The sequence below is a fragment of the Ahaetulla prasina genome, chromosome 10 (assembly GCF_028640845.1).
Source record: "Ahaetulla prasina isolate Xishuangbanna chromosome 10, ASM2864084v1, whole genome shotgun sequence".
Taxonomy (NCBI): domain Eukaryota; kingdom Metazoa; phylum Chordata; class Lepidosauria; order Squamata; family Colubridae; genus Ahaetulla; species Ahaetulla prasina.
The window spans coordinates 31,642,413-31,660,753 of record NC_080548.1 but is presented as its reverse complement, the minus strand read 5'-3'; the positions used below and the strand labels follow the sequence as shown (position 1 = coordinate 31,660,753).

Sequence of the window (18,341 nt, the reverse complement as noted above, 5' to 3'; positions counted from 1 at the left end):
GTGATTCTTCAAAAGAATCCCTGATTTGTTCACTTGCGAAATAATTTTTTTTTAAAAAAGATCAGGAGGCACCTGGGAACACCTTTTCTGACTAAGAAAAGCCATTTGTTCTGGATTTATTTGGTTACACCTAACAGCTTAATCCTTGCCATTCCTCTTGAAAGTTTTGCTTCAGGGTAAAGCTGATTTTTATTTTTTTTTATGCCGGCATAGGTATTTTCTTGACAGACCCATTTGAACACAAGGCATGTTAGTCTTTTGTGAGTTGTTTCTGCTTTTGAATGAAATGCATCAGTCAGAAAAGGGCTACTAAATCCTTTGGATTCTAGGCTATCAAAGATCCATAATAGGGTTTCCCTCCCACAATGCTGCCTTTCAGACGAGGATGGCCAATGTATATTTTATACGTCCTAGTTATTTAATCGCACATTTGATTGTTACTGCCGCCTATCTCAATAGGAGACTTTGGGTGGCGAAAAGAACTAAACACTACGAACCAAACACTAAATTAAAAACTAAATAAACTAGGCACTAAACGTTAAACTAAACTAAAAGGCAAACACTAAACTTAACTCGAAACTCAACTAAATCAATGACAAGCGCTACAAAAATCAAAATGCAAAGCTCCCACCCAGATCGCGCGCGCAATCTAACTGAAACATCTTCCGTCCACCCATTCCTGGAAGTTCAACCGCATCTCTCTTCTCCCACCTGTGCGCACGGACTCCCTCGCCCATGCTGCTCTGCCCTTGCCAAAGGTGCCCATTTACATTCAAAGAGAGAAGTCCCAAGGAGGCGAGGCGGGTGTCAGAAGACGTGGGTGATGGAGCAGACTTTTCTAGTTATTCAGCTCTGGGGCTATGAATAAGTCTTGTCATGCTATGCCTGTTGTCACCCGGAACAGCCCCAACTCCCAACACCTCCCTGTGTGTCAAACTCACATGCACACGCACACTGGGAGCAGATGGCATGGCCTCCTCAATCATCCATTAATCCTTCGATCCGTCCATCCATCTAGTCTCTCCGTCCGTCCCTTCATCCATCCATCAACAAGGTCTCTATCGATCTAGTGTCTGTATGTCTGTCCACCCACCCATCAACAGCGTATGTCTGCCTAGCCATCCATCTACAGCGTTTGTCTGTCTATCCATCTACAGTCTGTCCATGCATCCACCCATCATCAGGGTCTCTCTATCCATCTATACTCGTGTCTGTATGTCCGTCCAGCCATCTACAGTCTCTCTGTCCGTCCCTTCATCCATCCATCAACCAACAAAGTCTCTATCGATCTAGTGTCTGTATGTCTGTCCATTCACCCATCAACAGTGTGCGTCTGCCTATCCATCCATCTAGTGTTTGTCTGTCTATCCATCTACAGTCTGTCTTTCTGTCCATGCATCCACCCATCAATAGGGTCTCCCTATCCATCTATACTAGTGTCTGTATGTCTGTCCATCCATCCAACCATCAACAGTGACTATTTATCTATCCATCCATCTACAATCTTTCTTTGTCTGTCCACCTATCTAGTGTGTGCCTGTCCATCTACTCACCTCTCTCTGTAATTCTAATTTACATGGCCGCCCATCTCGCCTGGATTGTCTCCGGAGGGCGTACAACAATCAAACCACAGTATCAAAACAACCAATATAAAACTGTTATAAAGATAGGGAGAAATCATCATTAAAATGTTAAATTAAATTAAAATATAAAACTAATATGCAAATCAGAATATTTTTTTTTCCGGACCAGTCCCAAGAGGAGCTAAGAGGGAGGTTTCACTCACCTTCTTCATTCAGAAATGGAGACCAGACCTGATTGGAGGGACCAGGCGTGCCACCTCAGTTCCTCCGAGAGTGCCAATGGGGACTGGGCAGAGTTGCCCGAGCTGTTTTAAACGGGCCTTCAGGGCCCCGGGCATCTTTGGACCCCGCCCTCATCCCGGAACCACGGGACAATTGGAAGTGGAAAGAGGCAGCCCAGATGAAGGCAGAATCCAGCGGGCAGCTTTGTCCACGTCCCCAAAGCTGGCAAACCCGTGCGAAGTTGAGCAGCATTGGAAAGAATCGGAAAGGGCAAAGGGGAGGGCCCAAGCAACCCACAAGAGAAGCTCATCTGTTCTTCTCAAGGCAGGCAGGACAACCAGTGCTCGAGGTGGGGGGGGAGGGCAGGGAAGGGCAGGGGAGAAACCAGAAGCTGGGCATAGGCACTGTGTGGCCCAAAGAGACCAGTCTTGGGCTGGGCAGTCTGCAAAACGGGGGCGATCAGGTGCCGAGAATCCCACACTAATTACCGAATTGTTCAGTGCCACGGTCTCCATGTCTAATTGAATGAAAAGAAGAACCAGGGGAGACATGATAGCAGTCTTCCAATATCTCGGGGGCTGCCCCGAAGACGAGGGAGTTCTCCAAAGCCCCTGAAGGCAGGACAAGAAGCAACGGATGGAAACTCATCAAGGAGAGAAGCAATTTAGAACTAAGGAAAAATTTCCTGACAGTGAGAACAATTAATCAGCGGAACGACTTATTTCCAGAAGTTGTGAATGCTCCAAAAATGGAAGCTATTAAGAAGATATTGGATAACCATTTGTCTGAAGTGGTGTAGGCTTCCTGCCTAAGCAGGGGGTTGGACTAGAAGACCTCCAAGGTCCCTTCCAACTCTGTTATTCTGTAGGGGTTTTCCGTAAGGTCTTTAAACACTGCTTCTTCCCAGATGGCACCGAGTCTGCTATACAAGGGGTCTCGGGGTCATCGCCCCAGACTCATAAGGCTCCTCACGACGATGCCTACAACCAGCTTCAAACACCCGACGAGCATCCAAAAGCCAGTTAACCAGCATGACAACGGAGAAAAAAATAGCCAGACCCCCAACTGAGAAAAAAACCTGACCAAAGAACAAGAGAAAAGAAGAGCAACTAGAATGATTAAAGGCCTGGAGACTAAAACTTATGAGGAATGGTTGCACGAACTGGGATGGGGGGGGTGGGGAGAGACACATGATAGGAGTATTCCAGTACTGGAAGGGCTGCCACAAAGAGGAGGGGTCAACTTATTTCCCAAAGCACCAGAAGGCAGGACAAGAAACAATGGATGGAAACTCATCAAGGAGAGAAACAAGCGAGAAACAAGGAGAGAAACTGGGTCTGTCTAGTTTAATAAAAAGAAGGACTAGGGGAGACATGATAGCAGTGTTCCAATATCTCAGGGGTTGCCCCAAAGAAGAGTGGGGGTCCACCTATTCTCCAAAGCACCTGAGGGTAGAACAATTAATAATTTAGATTATGTTTGTTAGTTACAATACCCTGTATTCTGTTCTGGGAAGTCTCGGGGGGGGGGGGGGGGAAATGGCGGGGGGGGGGGGGAAGGAGAAGATTATAAATTGATTGATTGCCATTGCACAGGAATAATGGTAGAATTAAACAAGTTGGAATGGTGTAAAGTTGGGACTGCTCGGTAACCACTCCCGAAGGGAAAGGGTAAGGAAAGAGGAGTAAAGAAGGACGAAAGTAGGTAGGCAGGTAGGAAAGAAGGGAGGGGGAAGAAAGGATAGGAGGAGGAGAAGGAGGGGAAGATAGAGGGTTAGAAAGGATGGTAGTGAGAAGTGGGAAAGAGGCGGGGAAGTAGGAAAGCGAGGAGAAGGATGGTGGGAAAGTCGAAGAAGGATGAGAAGGGTAGAAAGGATTAAGGGAGGGAGTGGCGGTCGAGCAGCCCTGATGGAGTATAATTTGAGTATAGGATCGATTGTTGGATAAGTGATTGTATTGTACACTGGTCAAATTGTGGGAATTATTATGGAAAATAAAAAAATTTTGCTCTGGAAAAAGAAGCAATGGGTGGAAACTGATCAAGGAGAGAAGCAACTTAGAACTAAGGAGAAATTTCCTGACAGTTAGAACAATTAATAAGTGGAACGACTTGCCTGCAGAAGTTGTGAATGCTCCAACACTGGAAATTTTTAAGAAAATGTTGGATAACCATCTGTCTGAGATGGTGTAGGGTTTCCTGCCTGGGCAGGGGGTTGGACTAGAAGGCCTCCAAGGTCCCTTCCAACTCTTGTTGTTATATTATATTAAGCTGGAATTAAGGAGAAAGATCCTAACGGTGAGAACAATTAACCAGTGGAACAGCTTGCCACCAGAAGCTATGGATCCATCATCACTGGGGGTTTATAAGAAGAGATTAGACAGCCATTTGTCTGGAATGGTTAAGGGTCTCCTGCTTGAGCCGGGGGTTGGACTAGAAGACCTCCAAATTTCCTTCCAGCTGTATTCTGATTGAGATTGATTGATTGATTGATTGATTGACTGACTGACTGACTGAAGAGGGCATCCATCAGGCAAGCCAAAGGAAGCACATTTCTAACCAGGGCAGGCGTATCTGATGCACTACCAGAGCTGGCCGACTCACCGTCCAGAGTTGGTATTGGCCCGAGAGGCCGAGCCTGGCTGGCTCACCACATTATCATCACTTCGTGCGCCGGATTCCCACGCTCGGAGGAGTCCCCCCCCCCACAAAAAAAAAGATTTGGGAGCCCTGAGGAGGGTCTTCATTGCACGAGACAGTCGTCTCCCCCCCACCTCCCCCAATGGGCTCTCCTGGGTGGCATCAGAGGCACGTGAACTGACCTGGGTGGACCGTGGCCTTTTTTTAGCCAATCAGCGTAGCCGTCAGTGAGGTCATCATCCAGGAACGCGGCTTCTGACAGCTTCTAAGGAAGCATTCATTTGAGAAGAAAGGTGGCCTCCCTCCCAAGACCCTCCAAGTTTCCCCCTTTTCTGTCTGGTTTTCTGGCTCTCCCCAAGGAACCTCAAAAGCCGAGTTATCCATGCGGGTGGGTGGGTGGGTGTCGGACGAGATGCACAACAGCTGTTTGTGACCTCAGGGAAAGGCCTCACTGACAGACAAGAGATGCCACCAACATAAAAGTGGGGAGGGTGAGGGGATAGAATAAGTAACATCGATAAAAGTTTTGCACCACCAAAACAAAAAAGAAGAAAGAAAGAAAGAAAGAAAGAAAGAAAGAAAGAAAGGAAGGAAGGAAGGAAGGAAGGAAGGAAGGAAGGAAGGAAGGAAGGAAGGAAGGAAGGACGAGGAAGAAAAACGCGAAGCCAAACGCACCTATGCTTTACTTAAAGAGGAAAAGTAAATAAAGACAAGTAAATCTTGTCTGGGGGGCTGGGAAGTGGCTCAGACTGCTAAGACAGTCTGTTATTAACAGCAGCTGCCTGCAATTACTGCAGGTTCGAGTCCTACCAGGCCCAAGGTTGATTCAGCCTTCCATCCTTTATAAAGTAGGTAAAATGAGGACCCAGATTGTTGGGGGGGCAATAAGTTGACTTTGTATATAAATATACAAATAGAATGAGACTATTGCCTTACACAATGTAAGCCGCCCTGAGTCTTCGGAGAAGGGCGGGATATAAATGCAAATTAAAAAAAATAAAAAATAAAAAATGAAGAATATATTTTGTCCCGATCCGTAAGGCTGCCTCCAGAAACCAACTTTTGCCCCCCCCCCCCCAAGCTTGGATCCCGAGAAGGGACTTATAAGCCACCGAGCATTGCCGCTGGCTGAGTTGACGGATGCTGCTCAACTAGTTCAGTTCAGCAACGGAGTTGGAAGGGACCTTGGAGGTCATCTAGCCCAACCCCCTGCTCACACAGGGGACCTGTACTTAAAAGATTCGAACCGCCGAACTGCCGACCTTTCTGATCGACGAGCTCAGTGTTTTAGCCATTCGGTTTTCGGCAGAAGAGAACAGGCAGGTAGTCCTTGACATACAGCGGTTCGCTTAGTGACCGTTCAAAGTTACAACGGCACTGAAAAAAATTTGACCTACGACCGTTTTTCCCCGCTTAGGACCAGGGCAGCATCCCTATGGTTACGTGATCAGGATTCAGACAAGTGACTCGTATTTATGACGTCTGCAGTCATAACCCTGGGTCACGCGATCACCTTTTAAGATTTTTATACCTTTTCGGGAGAAGGGCGGTATAAAAATTAAATTATTATTATTATTATTATTGTTATTATTATTATTGCGACCTTCTGACCAGCAAAAGTCAACGGGGGTGGGGGGGAGGTTCCCTTAATGACCGTGTTACTAGCTTAACAACGGCAGTGATTCACTTAGCAACTGTGGCAAGGAAGGTTGTAAAATGGGGCAAAACCCACTTAACCAAAGTCTCACTTAGCAACAGAAATTTCGGGCTCCATTGTGGTTGTAAGTTGAGGACTACCTGTATATATGTAATCCTTGCCTTACAACTATTTGTTTAATGATCACTGGAAGTTAGAAACAAGGACTGGAAAAGGTGACTTATGACCTGTTCTCACACTTACGACCGTTGCAGCACCACCCTGTGGTCACGTGATCAAAATCCGGTCATGTATTTAGGACGGCTGCCCTGTCCTGGGGTCATGTGATCATCACGTGTAAGCTTTCCAGCTGGCTTCTGACAAGCAAAATTCATGGAGCAAGCCAGATTTGCTTAACAACAGTGGCAAAAAAAATATATATGGTTAAATCAGGCCACAATTCACTCCACAACTATCTTTCTTAGCAACCGAAATTTTGGGTGGTCATAAGTCGAGGATTACCTGTATAGAGCACAGGGTTGAATTGCGGATGAGTGATGGATTCCTTGCAAGACGACTCATCACCAGGCTAGGTCACATCATCAGCACCAGGGAGAGTGGGGGGGTTTCCTGATGATGTAACCAAACCAGGTGATGAAACGTCTCCAAGCAAGCTACCAAATTCAGCCAGCATCAAGTTGAGGCACTGAGACAGCACTGAGCTAAGGTGGCGCAGCGGTTAGAGTGCAGCGCTGCAGGCTACTTCAGCTGACCGCTAGCTGCAGTTCGGCAGTTCAAATCTCACCAGGCTCAAGGTTCGACTCAGCCTCCCATCTTTCCAAGGTCGGTAAAGTGAGTCAGTTAAATAGGCTGACTCTGTAAACTGCTCAGAGCAGGGGTCTCCAACCTTGGCAACTTTAAGCCTGGAGGACTTCAACTCCCAGAATCCCCCCAGCCAGCTTTGCTTTGCCTTGCTGGCTGAGGAATTCTGGGAGTTGAAGTCCTCCAGGCTTAAAGTTGCCAAGGTTGGAGACCCCTGGCTTAGAGAGTGCTGTAAAAGCACTATGAAGCGGTATATAAATCTAAAGTGCTAAATGCTAATGCTAAGCTCCACAGTTCATGTGATAAGTCTAAGTGCTATTGCTATTGCCCTTCCTTCCTTCCAACCATCATTTGCAGTGGTTAGAATGCAGTATTGCAGGCTGACTCTGCCCACCGCCAGCAGTTCAATTCTGACCGGCTCAAGGTTGACTCAGCCTTCCATCCTTCCGAGGTGGGTCAAATGAGGACCCAGATTGTTGGGGGGGCAAGAGGCTGTCTCTGTAAACCACTTAGAGAGGGCTGTAAAAGCACTGTAAAGCGGTATATAAGTAAGTGCTATTGCTCTTCCTTCCCTTCCTTCCTTCCTTCCATCCATCCATAGTTTGCAGTGGTTAGAATGCAGTATTGCAGGCTGACTCTACCCGCTGCCAGCAGTTCAGTTCTGACCGGCTCAAGATTGACTCAGCCTTCCATCCTTCTAAGGTCAATAAAATGAGGACCCAGATTGTTGGGGACAAGAGGCTGATTCTGTAAACTGCTTAGAGAGGGCTGTAAAAGCACAATGAAGTGGTATATATGTCTATTGCCCCTCCTTCCTTCCTTCCTTCTTTCCTTCTTCCTTCCTTCTTTCTTCCTTCCTTCCTTCTTCCTTCCTTCCATCCATCCATCCATCCATCCATCCATAGTTTACAGTGGTTAGAATGCAGCATTGCAAGCTGACTCTGCCCACCGCCAGCAGTTCAATTCTGAGCGGCTCAAGGTTGACCCAGCCTTCCATCCTTCCGAGGTGGGTCAAATGAGGACCCAGATTGTTGGGGGGGCAAGAGGATGACTCTGTAAACCGCTTAGAGGGGCTGTAAAAGCACTACAAAGTGGTGTATATAAGTCTAAGTGCTATTGCTAAGTTCCCAAACAACTAAATTTGGGGAGGTTTGACTTTGATTGAGGATCACTTCCCCAGCTGGAACTAACCCCATCCCTGCTCTGTGGCCTATTCAACAGACCATCATTCTAGCAAGCCGTGGCGTAAGGCCTGACTCCGTTTCCCTGAAGCAACAGCCGTTTCCCCCTGCTTGAGAGGAAAGTCATAAGAGTGAAAAAAAAAAACCCAAACGCTTTTTGCTGCTTTTCCCCCCCCCTAAAGAGCTCAACATATTTTAAAGTCATTATGTCTCCTTTTTTTTTTCCAAGTCCAGTCCAGTACTTGGACTTGGAAGCATTTCTCTCCGGTCAACAGAAGCCCGATTCCAATTCCCAGGACTTTTTGCTGGAATTTGGGATGTTCTCTTCCAATCAGGAAACTGGAGTGTATTTTGCTCCAACGCCAGCTGAAGCCCATTCTCTTTAACTCCAAGGGATTCCATGGAGAAACGGGGCCTATTTTTTTATATAATTCCTGCCTGAAGGACAGCTGTTTGGACTGCAAGGCAGAAAGGGGCGGGGGGGGGGGGGGGGAGGGGGAAGAGAAATATATCTATATCTATAAACACGAAGCTGAGCCAGGTTTATATACATGTGCTTTGGCTGGCCATTCGAACAATGGGGTATTTTAGATCACCATTTCCCAATCTTGGCAATTTTCAAGATGCGTGGACTTCAACTCCCAGAATTTCTCTGCAGTCAGCATGCATGGACTTCAATGCCCAGAATTTCCCAACCAGCATGAAGAATTCTGGGCGTTGAAGTCCACACCTCATAAAACTGCACGATGGCTGGGGAAACGTCTTAGAATTGAAGTTCACAAATCTTAAAAAGTTGCCGAAGTTGAGAAAGAATTTACCATTTAGAATAACAGAGTTGGAAGGGACCTTGGAGGTCTTCTAGTCCAACCCCCTGCTTAGGCAGGAAAAACCTACACCACTTCAGACAAATACCTAGTCCAGAAAGACTGGGCTAGATATTTCTGCATGAACCAGTTCCTAGGTTCAGAGAGGGAGAAAGAAAAATAAAACAAACCAAATTGTTCTCATTGCATATTATGTAACATGGAGCTTTCCAAACATCTGTAACAGAATCCGGGCGCAGCCATATCTAATATCGAAAAATGCAATTTATTTATTTTATTTTGTTGGGGTCTATGAATAACCCAAGGACAGGGGAAGGATCAAATTAAATGCATCCTGTTTTAGGGAGAACCTGATAGACAAACCTGGGTTAACTCTCCTTTCTCCAGCCAGCCGAGCCTTAAGGTCAAACTGCAGGCAGTGCTGAAAATTAATAAGACTTAAATGTGTGATTTTGACAAGAGGGTGTGACTTGGCATTTAGAGAGAAAGCGAAGGAGGTAATTAAGCACGCCCGTGTTTTGCCAGGTCCCGTTCTGGCAAGTTTTCCCCACCACCCTTGCCAACCGCTCAACACTCAGGGATTGTTAGCTAACTTTTTTTTTTTCTTTTTCACCAGAGCTCCATCAGCCCAGATCTCTCTGGTGGTTTTGTGAGCCAGCATTTTCCTTCCCCACGCTGCTCAACCGCTTCTTGCTGCAACGGGCAGGGCATCCGAAACTAGCCCTGGGAAGCGTTCGTCAAACGAAAGCCGGATCCTGGCAAGCCGTGTTTCCAAAGGTGCGGTCCAGAAAATCAAGATGGCATTCGGGAGGGTTTGGCTGTCGAAATACACCCCCTTGTTTTTATTTGCACCCATGGCCAGGAGGAGGAGGAGGAGGAGGAGGGCTGGAGGATCCTTGGCGCTGAGTTTGGTGGCTTTTCTTGCAGAGGTTTCATGACCCAGTTAGGTAACATCATCAGTTCTAGTCCGGCTAGTTTGGGTCATGGAGAAGAAGTGGTGGAGAAGAACAAGAAGGGGGGTGGAGAAGGAACGATGGAAAAGGAAAACAGAAGGAGTGGTGGTGAAAGAGGAGAAAGGAGAATAGAATAGAATAGAATAGAATAGAATAGAATAGAATAGAATAGAATAGAATAGAATTCTTTATTGGCCACACAAGGAATTTGTCTTGGTGCATACGCTCTCGGTGTACATAAAAGAAAAGAAAAGAGGAGGAGGAAAGATGGAGGAGGAAAAGGAGAAGGGGTGGGGCTGAAAGATGGAAAAGGGAGTGGTTGAAGAAGAAGGAAGAGGAGAAGGAGAAGAGAAAGTGGCAGTGGTAGAAAAGTAGAAGGAAGAGAAGGAGTGGTGGAGAAGAACAACTGGTGGTGAAGGAGAAGAGGTGGAGGAGAAGAAGAGTGAAGGAGAAGGAAGAGGAGGAGGAGAAAGTGGTAGTGAAGGAATGATAAAGAAGGAAGACATTAAAGGAGTGGAGGAGGAGGAGGGATTGAGGAGTGGTGAAGAACGAGGAGCCACCAAAGTTGTCTGATCTTCCTCAGATCAGGAGGAGCCACTGAATATTGTCTCATCTTCATCAGAAAGTGGCCTCCAACATCTCGGCCTTTTCAGAGCACGGAACTCTGACAATACAAGACGCTTGTTTGATGCATTTAAGTCCTGAGATCCAACTGTTTTTGTCTCCTGATCTGATATCTGGGAGATTTCAACCAAGCTGCTCTGGAACCCTGGCTAGATGCCATCGAAAGCTATGGACATCTTCTTACACAGAGCTCCCTTTTCTTCCCACTCCCTGCATGGATTCTGAAAAGGGATCTCAATGTGAAGACAATTAAGTTCCCTTCCGGACCAACCATCACATGCTCTTGATTTCAAGCAAGAAAGGATCTTTCTTGCAACCAGTTGTCCAGTTCAGGATGTCCCACAAACACCACTCTTAACTCTGGCAACAGAAACATTGGAGGGGAAGAGATGAAAAATGTCGGCAGGGCTTTCCTCTGTGCCATGCGCCAGCTGCGAAAATACACTACAAAAACAATGCTGGGGGGGTGGGGGGGGTGGAAGAACGAGCTGGAATTGGAGGTGTTCCAAAAAGCACTGGGGGAACAGGATAGGAAAGAAATATTTATGGAAAGTTTGATATATGGCGGAGAAGGAACGGTTTGCCCCAGGAGGAGGCGGATCTGTAGGAAAGTGGAAATTTGGAAGGGAAGACAGTGCCTGCAATTCATAACAGGAGACGCTGTTTAATTTACGAGCTCTGGAAATAAAAATACCTCATTAAAAAAGATCCATATTTATTATGCTTTAATTTCAGTGCTCGGCTTCTGCCTTCAGGAACTCAAGAAATGCAAAAGAGAGAAAGAGAGAGAGAGAGAGAGAAAGAGGGAGGGAAAGACGGAGAACCACTGCAAAACACTTGTGCTAAGAAGCAAGAAAAACTGGATTTCGGAGTTAAAATTCTTCCGACAGAAGTTCAGAATATACAAGTCTCTCAACTTTTTCCATATCACTTCTGGCCTCTGCGGCCACACCTAAATTCTTTTAATTTCGCCTTATCTGAGGCTGCGGCTGAATCCAGGCAAGCAGGAAGTGAAACAGGACAAAGCTGGGCTCCCGAGATCAAACACCGGAAGATTTAATCTTCCTTGCCAACATCAAATCCCACGAGAATCGCTTCTTCCCACAATGAAAACACCCCAGTAAGGATTATTCGAGCGGCGACAGGCCATTTTTTTCCGAATATGGAACACGAGTTTGCGGAGAGCTGAGGGCCCGGTAGACAAGTCCCCCAATTCTTTGGCTCTCTATATATTTTATTCTGTTCAATTTTTTTTTCTTTTGGTTTTTTTAATTTTAATAACTTGACTTTATATTAAAAAAAAATAGCAATCCGAAGCTGAATATTTCTTGTCCATTTTCCTCCAAACCTCCAATTCTTAGGCCTAGCAAACCAATGGCTGACCAAATTATTATTATTTCAAAGACAGCATTTCAAGCCAAGCTGGCCTGTTGACTTTTCTTTTCCTAAGCATTTCCAGAGCAGTTTTCAAAAGTTATAAACGTTCCCTTGCCTCTTGCCTCTTGTAAACGCTGGACTGATGGCTTCTTCGGATCAAACTCTGTTGGGCATTGTCTTGGTCTCTTATTTACTTTTCCATCGTACATTTTAACAATTGGACATTGAGTACAGATCTGCTGCGGATATGCAGAGTAGACGCACAAACAAAAAAACGTATTTCTTTTCCAAGCAGGAGGCCTCGAAAGTCTGGACCTGGAACAGGGTTTTTCAAACTTCGGCCACTTTAAGAGATGTGGACTTTAACTCCCAAGAATTCTGGGAGTTGAAGTCCACCCAGCTTGAAGGTGCTTGGTGACTGGGGAATTCTGGGAATTGAAGTCCACACAAGCACACTGGCTGAGGAATTTTGGGAGCTGAAGTCCACACAATTTCAAGCATGGCAACTGAGGAATTTGGAGAACTGAAGTCCATGCAACTTCAAGCATGGCAACTGAGGAATTCCGGGAGCGGAAGTCCATCCTTTATTGAGAACCTCTCCACTCGGATTTCCAATATCCTCTCTCCTTTTTCCTACCTAGCCTAGTTAATATTAAAGAAGTTTCTTTAAGATGCTTTCCCGATCCTAAGGCCGAGCGGCTCTTCAACAACGGAGCCTCCCCAAGAGGCGTGACCAGCGTTGCGACGAGACGGACGTGAACCCCAGGAGCTCCAGGGGGAGCGCCGAAAAACAATTGAGCCCCCCCCCCAAAAAAAATTAATTAAAGGAAAAGACAAGAAGGATGGATCTCCCCACAATCTGAATGGGGGAAGAGAAGTTTCCTTGCAGCAGCCCTTGACTAGGGTCACTCCTTAGCTGCTTTGTAGTCCTCTGCCGGCTGTTTCTGGAGCAAGCTCCCCCACCCACCCCCAAAGCCAGCAGCCTAGCAAGGGGGGGGGCGCGCGCTACAGAATCATCCAAAGGTGGGAGGGGCAGCAAATCCCTGCCACACCGTTCACAAACCATGGCATGGCACACGGTGCAAGGCAGCTCTGCCCATGCCTGACTGTTTCATTAACCTGAAAGGTCAGGAAAAGCGAACCAGGGATAATCTGTCCATCGTTGTTGCTCGGCAACTGACATTTCCAGGACACGTGGTCTGGAAAAGAATGGTCAAGGGGCCAATGCTTTGTCCTTTTTCCCCTTCCCCCTTTTTTTTTTGGAAAGGGGGGGGGGAAAGGAGGGTTAAATCAGGGAGCCAACAGGTACACCGAAGGGTCAAACCCTTCCCTCCTCCTCCTCTTCCCAAATTAGCTTCCAGAATAATTGCAGGACTGGGATGGGTTGGCATTGCCCCAGCAGGAGGGTCAGCCAGGTTGGGTAAGGGGGAGTAGAGGCTGTTTAAAACGTCTTCCTTTTTTTCCCAAAAAGTCTTCCAACTTCCTGCTAAGATGCTAAAAGAGGAGGCTGGAATCAAACAGGGAAACAAAAGAGAACAAAAAGACACTGATTATTTTGGGAGAATTATGGTTTTTGCAACTGCAGGTCTGGCCAAAGCATCCCGCTGGGTCGGGTGGGAGAACCCACAGGGGCAGGAAGGAAGAGGGTCACCCGTCTTTAAATACCAACAAACCGGGTTTCAGCTGTGATCTCAGCGGCCGCAGCACGGACTGGGGAACGGTGAGGATTAAAAGACCCCTTCCTTTGCTAGGCTCCGCAGCCCAGAATACCCGGAAAGTAATTCGAACTCGGGTGACAAGCTCTGTGTAGGCAGGCCCCAAATTAAAACTCAACCACCAATATAAATGACCAAGGAGAGGACAAGCCGAAGTCAAATCTATGGAGATTCTCCATCATCCAAGTCCCAAAAGGTGCTTTTTTTTTCCAAAGGCAACTTGAAAATTTCTTGGGTTTTTTTTTTCCTTTGAAAATGCTTTGCTTTTCATCCAAGAACCTTCTCCAGTTCTAAAGTTATTTATCTATCTATCTATCTATCTATCTATCTATCTATCTATCTATCTATCTATCTATCTATCTATCTATCTATCTATCTAATCTATCTATCTATTTATCTATCCATCCATCCATCCATCCATTGTTCTATCTATCCATCCATTGTTCTATCTATCTATCTATCTATCTATCTATCTATCTATCTATCTATCTATCTATCTATCTATCTATCTATCTATCTATCTATCTATCTATCTATCTATCTATCTAATTCATTGAGCCCCCATCTTACCACAGATGGGCTGCTTACAATATTAAATTTACAATATTTATGACACGCTCCACTCTCCCGTCGTCATCTGATCACCATTTGTGACCTTCCCAGCTGGCTCCCAACAATTAAAGTCAAGAGCGGTGGGGGACCCAGATTCACTTCGTAACTTCACAACTCAATGAATGACTGTCTTGCTTAGTGACAAGAAATGTTGGGCTCTGTTGTGGTCGTAAGTCGAAATCTACCTGTACTTGAAACAGAAGTCAACATAGCAATCCCAAGGGAGCCCCCACCCGCCCCAAATGTTGCCGTTCTGCAAGTAGGATCTTCAGTTTACACTCTCACTTCTAACTCCGCTTAAGGCAGGGGTCTCCAACCTTGGCAACTTTAAGCCTGGAGGACTTCAACTCCCAGAATCCCCCATCTTCAGTTTACGCTCTCACTTCTGACTCCGCTTAAGGCAGGGGTCTCCCATCTTGGCAACTTTAAGCCTGGAGGACTTCAACTTAAAGTTGAAGAGGGCTTAAAGTTGCCAAGGTTGGAGACCCCTGCCTTAAGGGGTCTCATTCGCGCCTCTATATTTATATTTTGGCTACAAGCAAAACCTCCTAATTTCTATTCAGGTTCAGAATAGAACCTGCCTCTTTCTCAGCATCTGCGGTCCCGACTCTTAACGCTGACTTCCAACTTTAGAGCGACCGCAAGTCAATGTGTAAAAAGCGTTTCAAGACTTCTAAAACAGAGCCTTTTCCGCTTCTCAGATTAAATCCCTCGGGCCTCACAACTCAACTCTCCCTCCACAGGACGCTAAGGAACCAGACGTGTCCTGTGTTCAACCAGAAAAATACCAAATTAAGGGAAGGGGGTGGTGGGAGGCGAAAACCGCATGTTTCCCAAAGATTAACTAGGAGGGACCTTTCTCAACTCGGGTCCTGAACTGCCCCCCCCCCTCCCCATTAAAAAACATCGGAAGGGCAGCAGGTTAGGAAAGGCCTAGTCACGAGCAAAAGCCTGCGAAATTTAAGGTGGTAAATCAAGGTTGGAGCTGAGAGAGTGTGCGCCAGTCTGGTGAGGAAGGCCAGGTTTTTTTTTTTAAAAAAAAGGTGCTGATAAGGAAGAATATTGGTAGCACAGGGTTGAATTGAGGGGTCGTTTGATGTTTCATTACCCAGCTAGGGAACGTGATGAGTGCAGCTGATGGTGTGACCCTTGTTTGATAATTTATTTATTTATTTATTATTTACATTTCTATACCGCCCTTCTCCGAAGACTCAGGGCGGTTTACAGCCAAGTTAAAAAGACATATACAAAAATTAAAACACAATATTTGAAATTTAAAAATCTGAAACCATAAGGGCCGAATATAAGTAATAAAACCACCCAATTAAAAATTACTCTTAGGCCAACCCTGCTCGTTGAAAACAAAAAAGTCTTGAGCTCGCGCTGAAAGGCCCGGAGGTCGGGAAGAAGGCGTAGCCCCAGAGGCAGTTCGTTCCATAGGGTAGGTGCCCCCACAGAGAAGGCTCTTCCCCTGGGGGCCGCCAGCCGACATTGTTTAGCTGACGGCACCTCGAGGAGACCCTCCCTGTGGGGAGCGCACAGGTCGATGGGAGGCTATTGGCGGCAGTAGGCGGTCCCGTTAAGTAACCTGGTCCTATGCCATGGAGCGCTTTAAAGGTGATCACCAACACCTTGAATTGCACGCGGAAGACCACCGGCAACCAGTGCAGCTTGCGTAGGAGAGGTGTTATATGGAAGCTCCGAGACGCTCCCTCTATCCCCCGCGCAATAATGAAACGTCTGCGAGAAAAATATAATTTAGAACAATTCACCAGCGGAACAACCTGCCTCCAGAAGTTGTGGGTGCTCCAATACTGGGAATTTTTAAGAAGAGATTGGATGGCCCTTTGTCTGAAATGGTATAGGCCAAGGGGGTCTGCAAACTTGGCTCTTTTAAGACGTGTGGACTTCAACTCCCAGAGTTACTCATCCAGCTTTGCTTTGGGAATTGAAGCCCACAAGCCTTAAAAGAGCCAAGTTTGCAGACCCCTGGTATAGGGTTTCCTGCCTAGGCGGGGAGGGGTTGGACTAGAAGACCTCCAAGGTCCCTTCCGACTCTGTTATTCTATTCTAAAACGACTAAGCTCAGAGAGCAGCAAAGACCCCTCAAGGAGGTAGGCCCATAAGAATATTAAACTCTTTTTTGATAGAAAAAAAGAACCTTTTTCCCCCAGAAAACTTTGAAATATGGAGAGGATATTCTTCTTCTTTCCCTCTTATAGACCGAAGGAGCAAATCCATTTGGTCCAGTGGTTAAGATGCTAGGCTAGAAACAAGGGCCTCTGGTGGCTCAAACTGCTAAGACAGTCTGTTATTAACAGCAGCTGCTTGCAATTACTGCAGGTTCAAGTCCCACCAGGCCCAAGGTTGACTCAGCCTTCCATCCTTTATAAGGTAGGTAAAATGAGGACTCAGATTGTTGGGGGCAATAAGTTGACTTTGCATATAATATACAAATGGATGAAGACTATTGCTTGACATAGTGTAAGCTGCCCTGAGTCTTCGGAGAAGGGCGGGATATAAATGCAAAAAAAAAAGAGAGACATGAGTTCTAGTCCTGACACAGCCACAAAAAAGCCAGCTGGATGACTCTGGACCAATCACAGGGAGATGCTGAGTTCTAGTCCCACCTTAGGCATGAAATCCTGTTTGTATGACCTTGGGGCAGTCGTCCCCCGTCCCCCCCACCGCTCTCAGCCCAACACACCTCACAGGGTTGTTGTGGAGGTGGAGGAGGAGGGGCCCGTTGGCTAGGTCTGCCACCTTGACTTATTTGTAAAAATAATAAAGGCGGTGGAACAAATAAAATAAATACCGAAGAAGGTCAAGGCAGGCAACTCTTGAGTTTCTCCCTCACGCTTTCCTGTTCTCCGGGATTAAGGCCACAATTTGTTTACTGTCCCTGCAAAACTTCCTGCAAGGTCAACGTGGTCTCCTCCGCAGAGGGAGACGTAACTAATGCTACACCCACCCGACATCTGGAAACCCTGACCTTCCTCTCCATCCATCCAAAGACGACTCGGGGGGAGGAAGAACAATGGAGGCTTCTTGAAGGGATCATGTCCGAAGCCCCAAAAGGAGAGTCTAGAGCCGGGATGGCGAACCTATGGCGTGCATGACAGAGGTGGCACGCAGAGCCCTCTCTGTGGGCACGCGCGCCATCGCCAGCTGGTCTTTGCGGGCGCCGGAGCACTGGAAAACGGCCTGAAAAATGCCCAAAAAACAGGCCGTTTTCTGGGCCGTTTTTAGCCTGAAAACGACTGAACAATGGCCTGAAAAAGGTCCCAAAAACGGCCTGGAAAAGGCCCCAAAACAGCCTAAAAAGGCCCAAAAAATGGCCTGAAAAAGCCCCCCGAAACGGCCTGAAAAAGGCCCCAAAACAGCCTGAAAAAGCCCAAAAAACGGCCTGAAAAAGCCCCCCAAAACGGCCTGACAAAGACCCCAAAATGGCCTGAAAACCCCAAAACAGCCTGAAAAAGGCCCAAAAACAGCCTGGAAAAGACCCCCAAAACGGCCTGGAAAAGGCCCCCAAAATGGCCTGAAAAAGGCCCCAAAACACCCTGAAAAAAGCCCCAAAAATGGCCTGAAAAAAGCCCCAAAAACAGCCTGAAAAGGGCCCAAAAACGGTTAAAAAACAGGCATGCACGTGCCGGTCAGTTGGTCTTCGTGTTTCCGGCACACGCATTCCAGTTTGGCCGCTCAGTGCTGAAAATGTTCCCCATTACTGGTCTATAGCAACGGTGGGCAACTACGGTCCTTCCTACAGACCGGTGGACTTCAACTCCCAGGACTCCTGAGCTGGCTGGCTCAGGAATTCTGGGCGTTGAAGTCCAGAGGCCGTAAAGGGGCCAGTGTTGCCCACTTCTAATCCCCAGGTTGAATTTCGCGATGGCTATTTGAACATGCCAAGTACCCAACCCTCTCAAAACCCAGGCTTAGCTCCTTTGGACCAACCCAAGGCCCAAAGCTACGCTCATTATCGTTTATACCTTCCCGTTCCTCTTGCCTGCCAGACCAGGAACGCCCACCAAAGCCAGTTACTTAAACCAGAGTCCAGAGTCCATTAAACTTTCAGCAGAAAGCAAATAGTATCTCGAGGCAGGATCCTGGACCTTCCATAGAGCAGGTGGAGGAGGAGGAGGAGGAGGAGGAGGA

General features: G+C 46.8%; 1 protein-coding gene across 3 annotated transcripts in view; it reads right to left on the bottom strand.

The window, feature by feature from the left end:
- Positions 1-18,341, bottom strand: part of ACTN4 (actinin alpha 4) — a 103,368-nt gene that overhangs the window by 54,613 nt on the left and 30,414 nt on the right. The window contains exon 1 of one of the 3 annotated variants that reach the window (XM_058195153.1): positions 1,787-1,810. The exons of the other annotated variants lie outside the window; for them this stretch is intronic. Within the exon in view, the coding sequence (XP_058051136.1) occupies positions 1,787-1,795 (9 nt within the window). The 5' untranslated portion in view covers positions 1,796-1,810. Of the gene's footprint in view, positions 1-1,786; positions 1,811-18,341 lie in introns of those variants that run through there. 3 annotated transcript variants of the gene reach the window in all.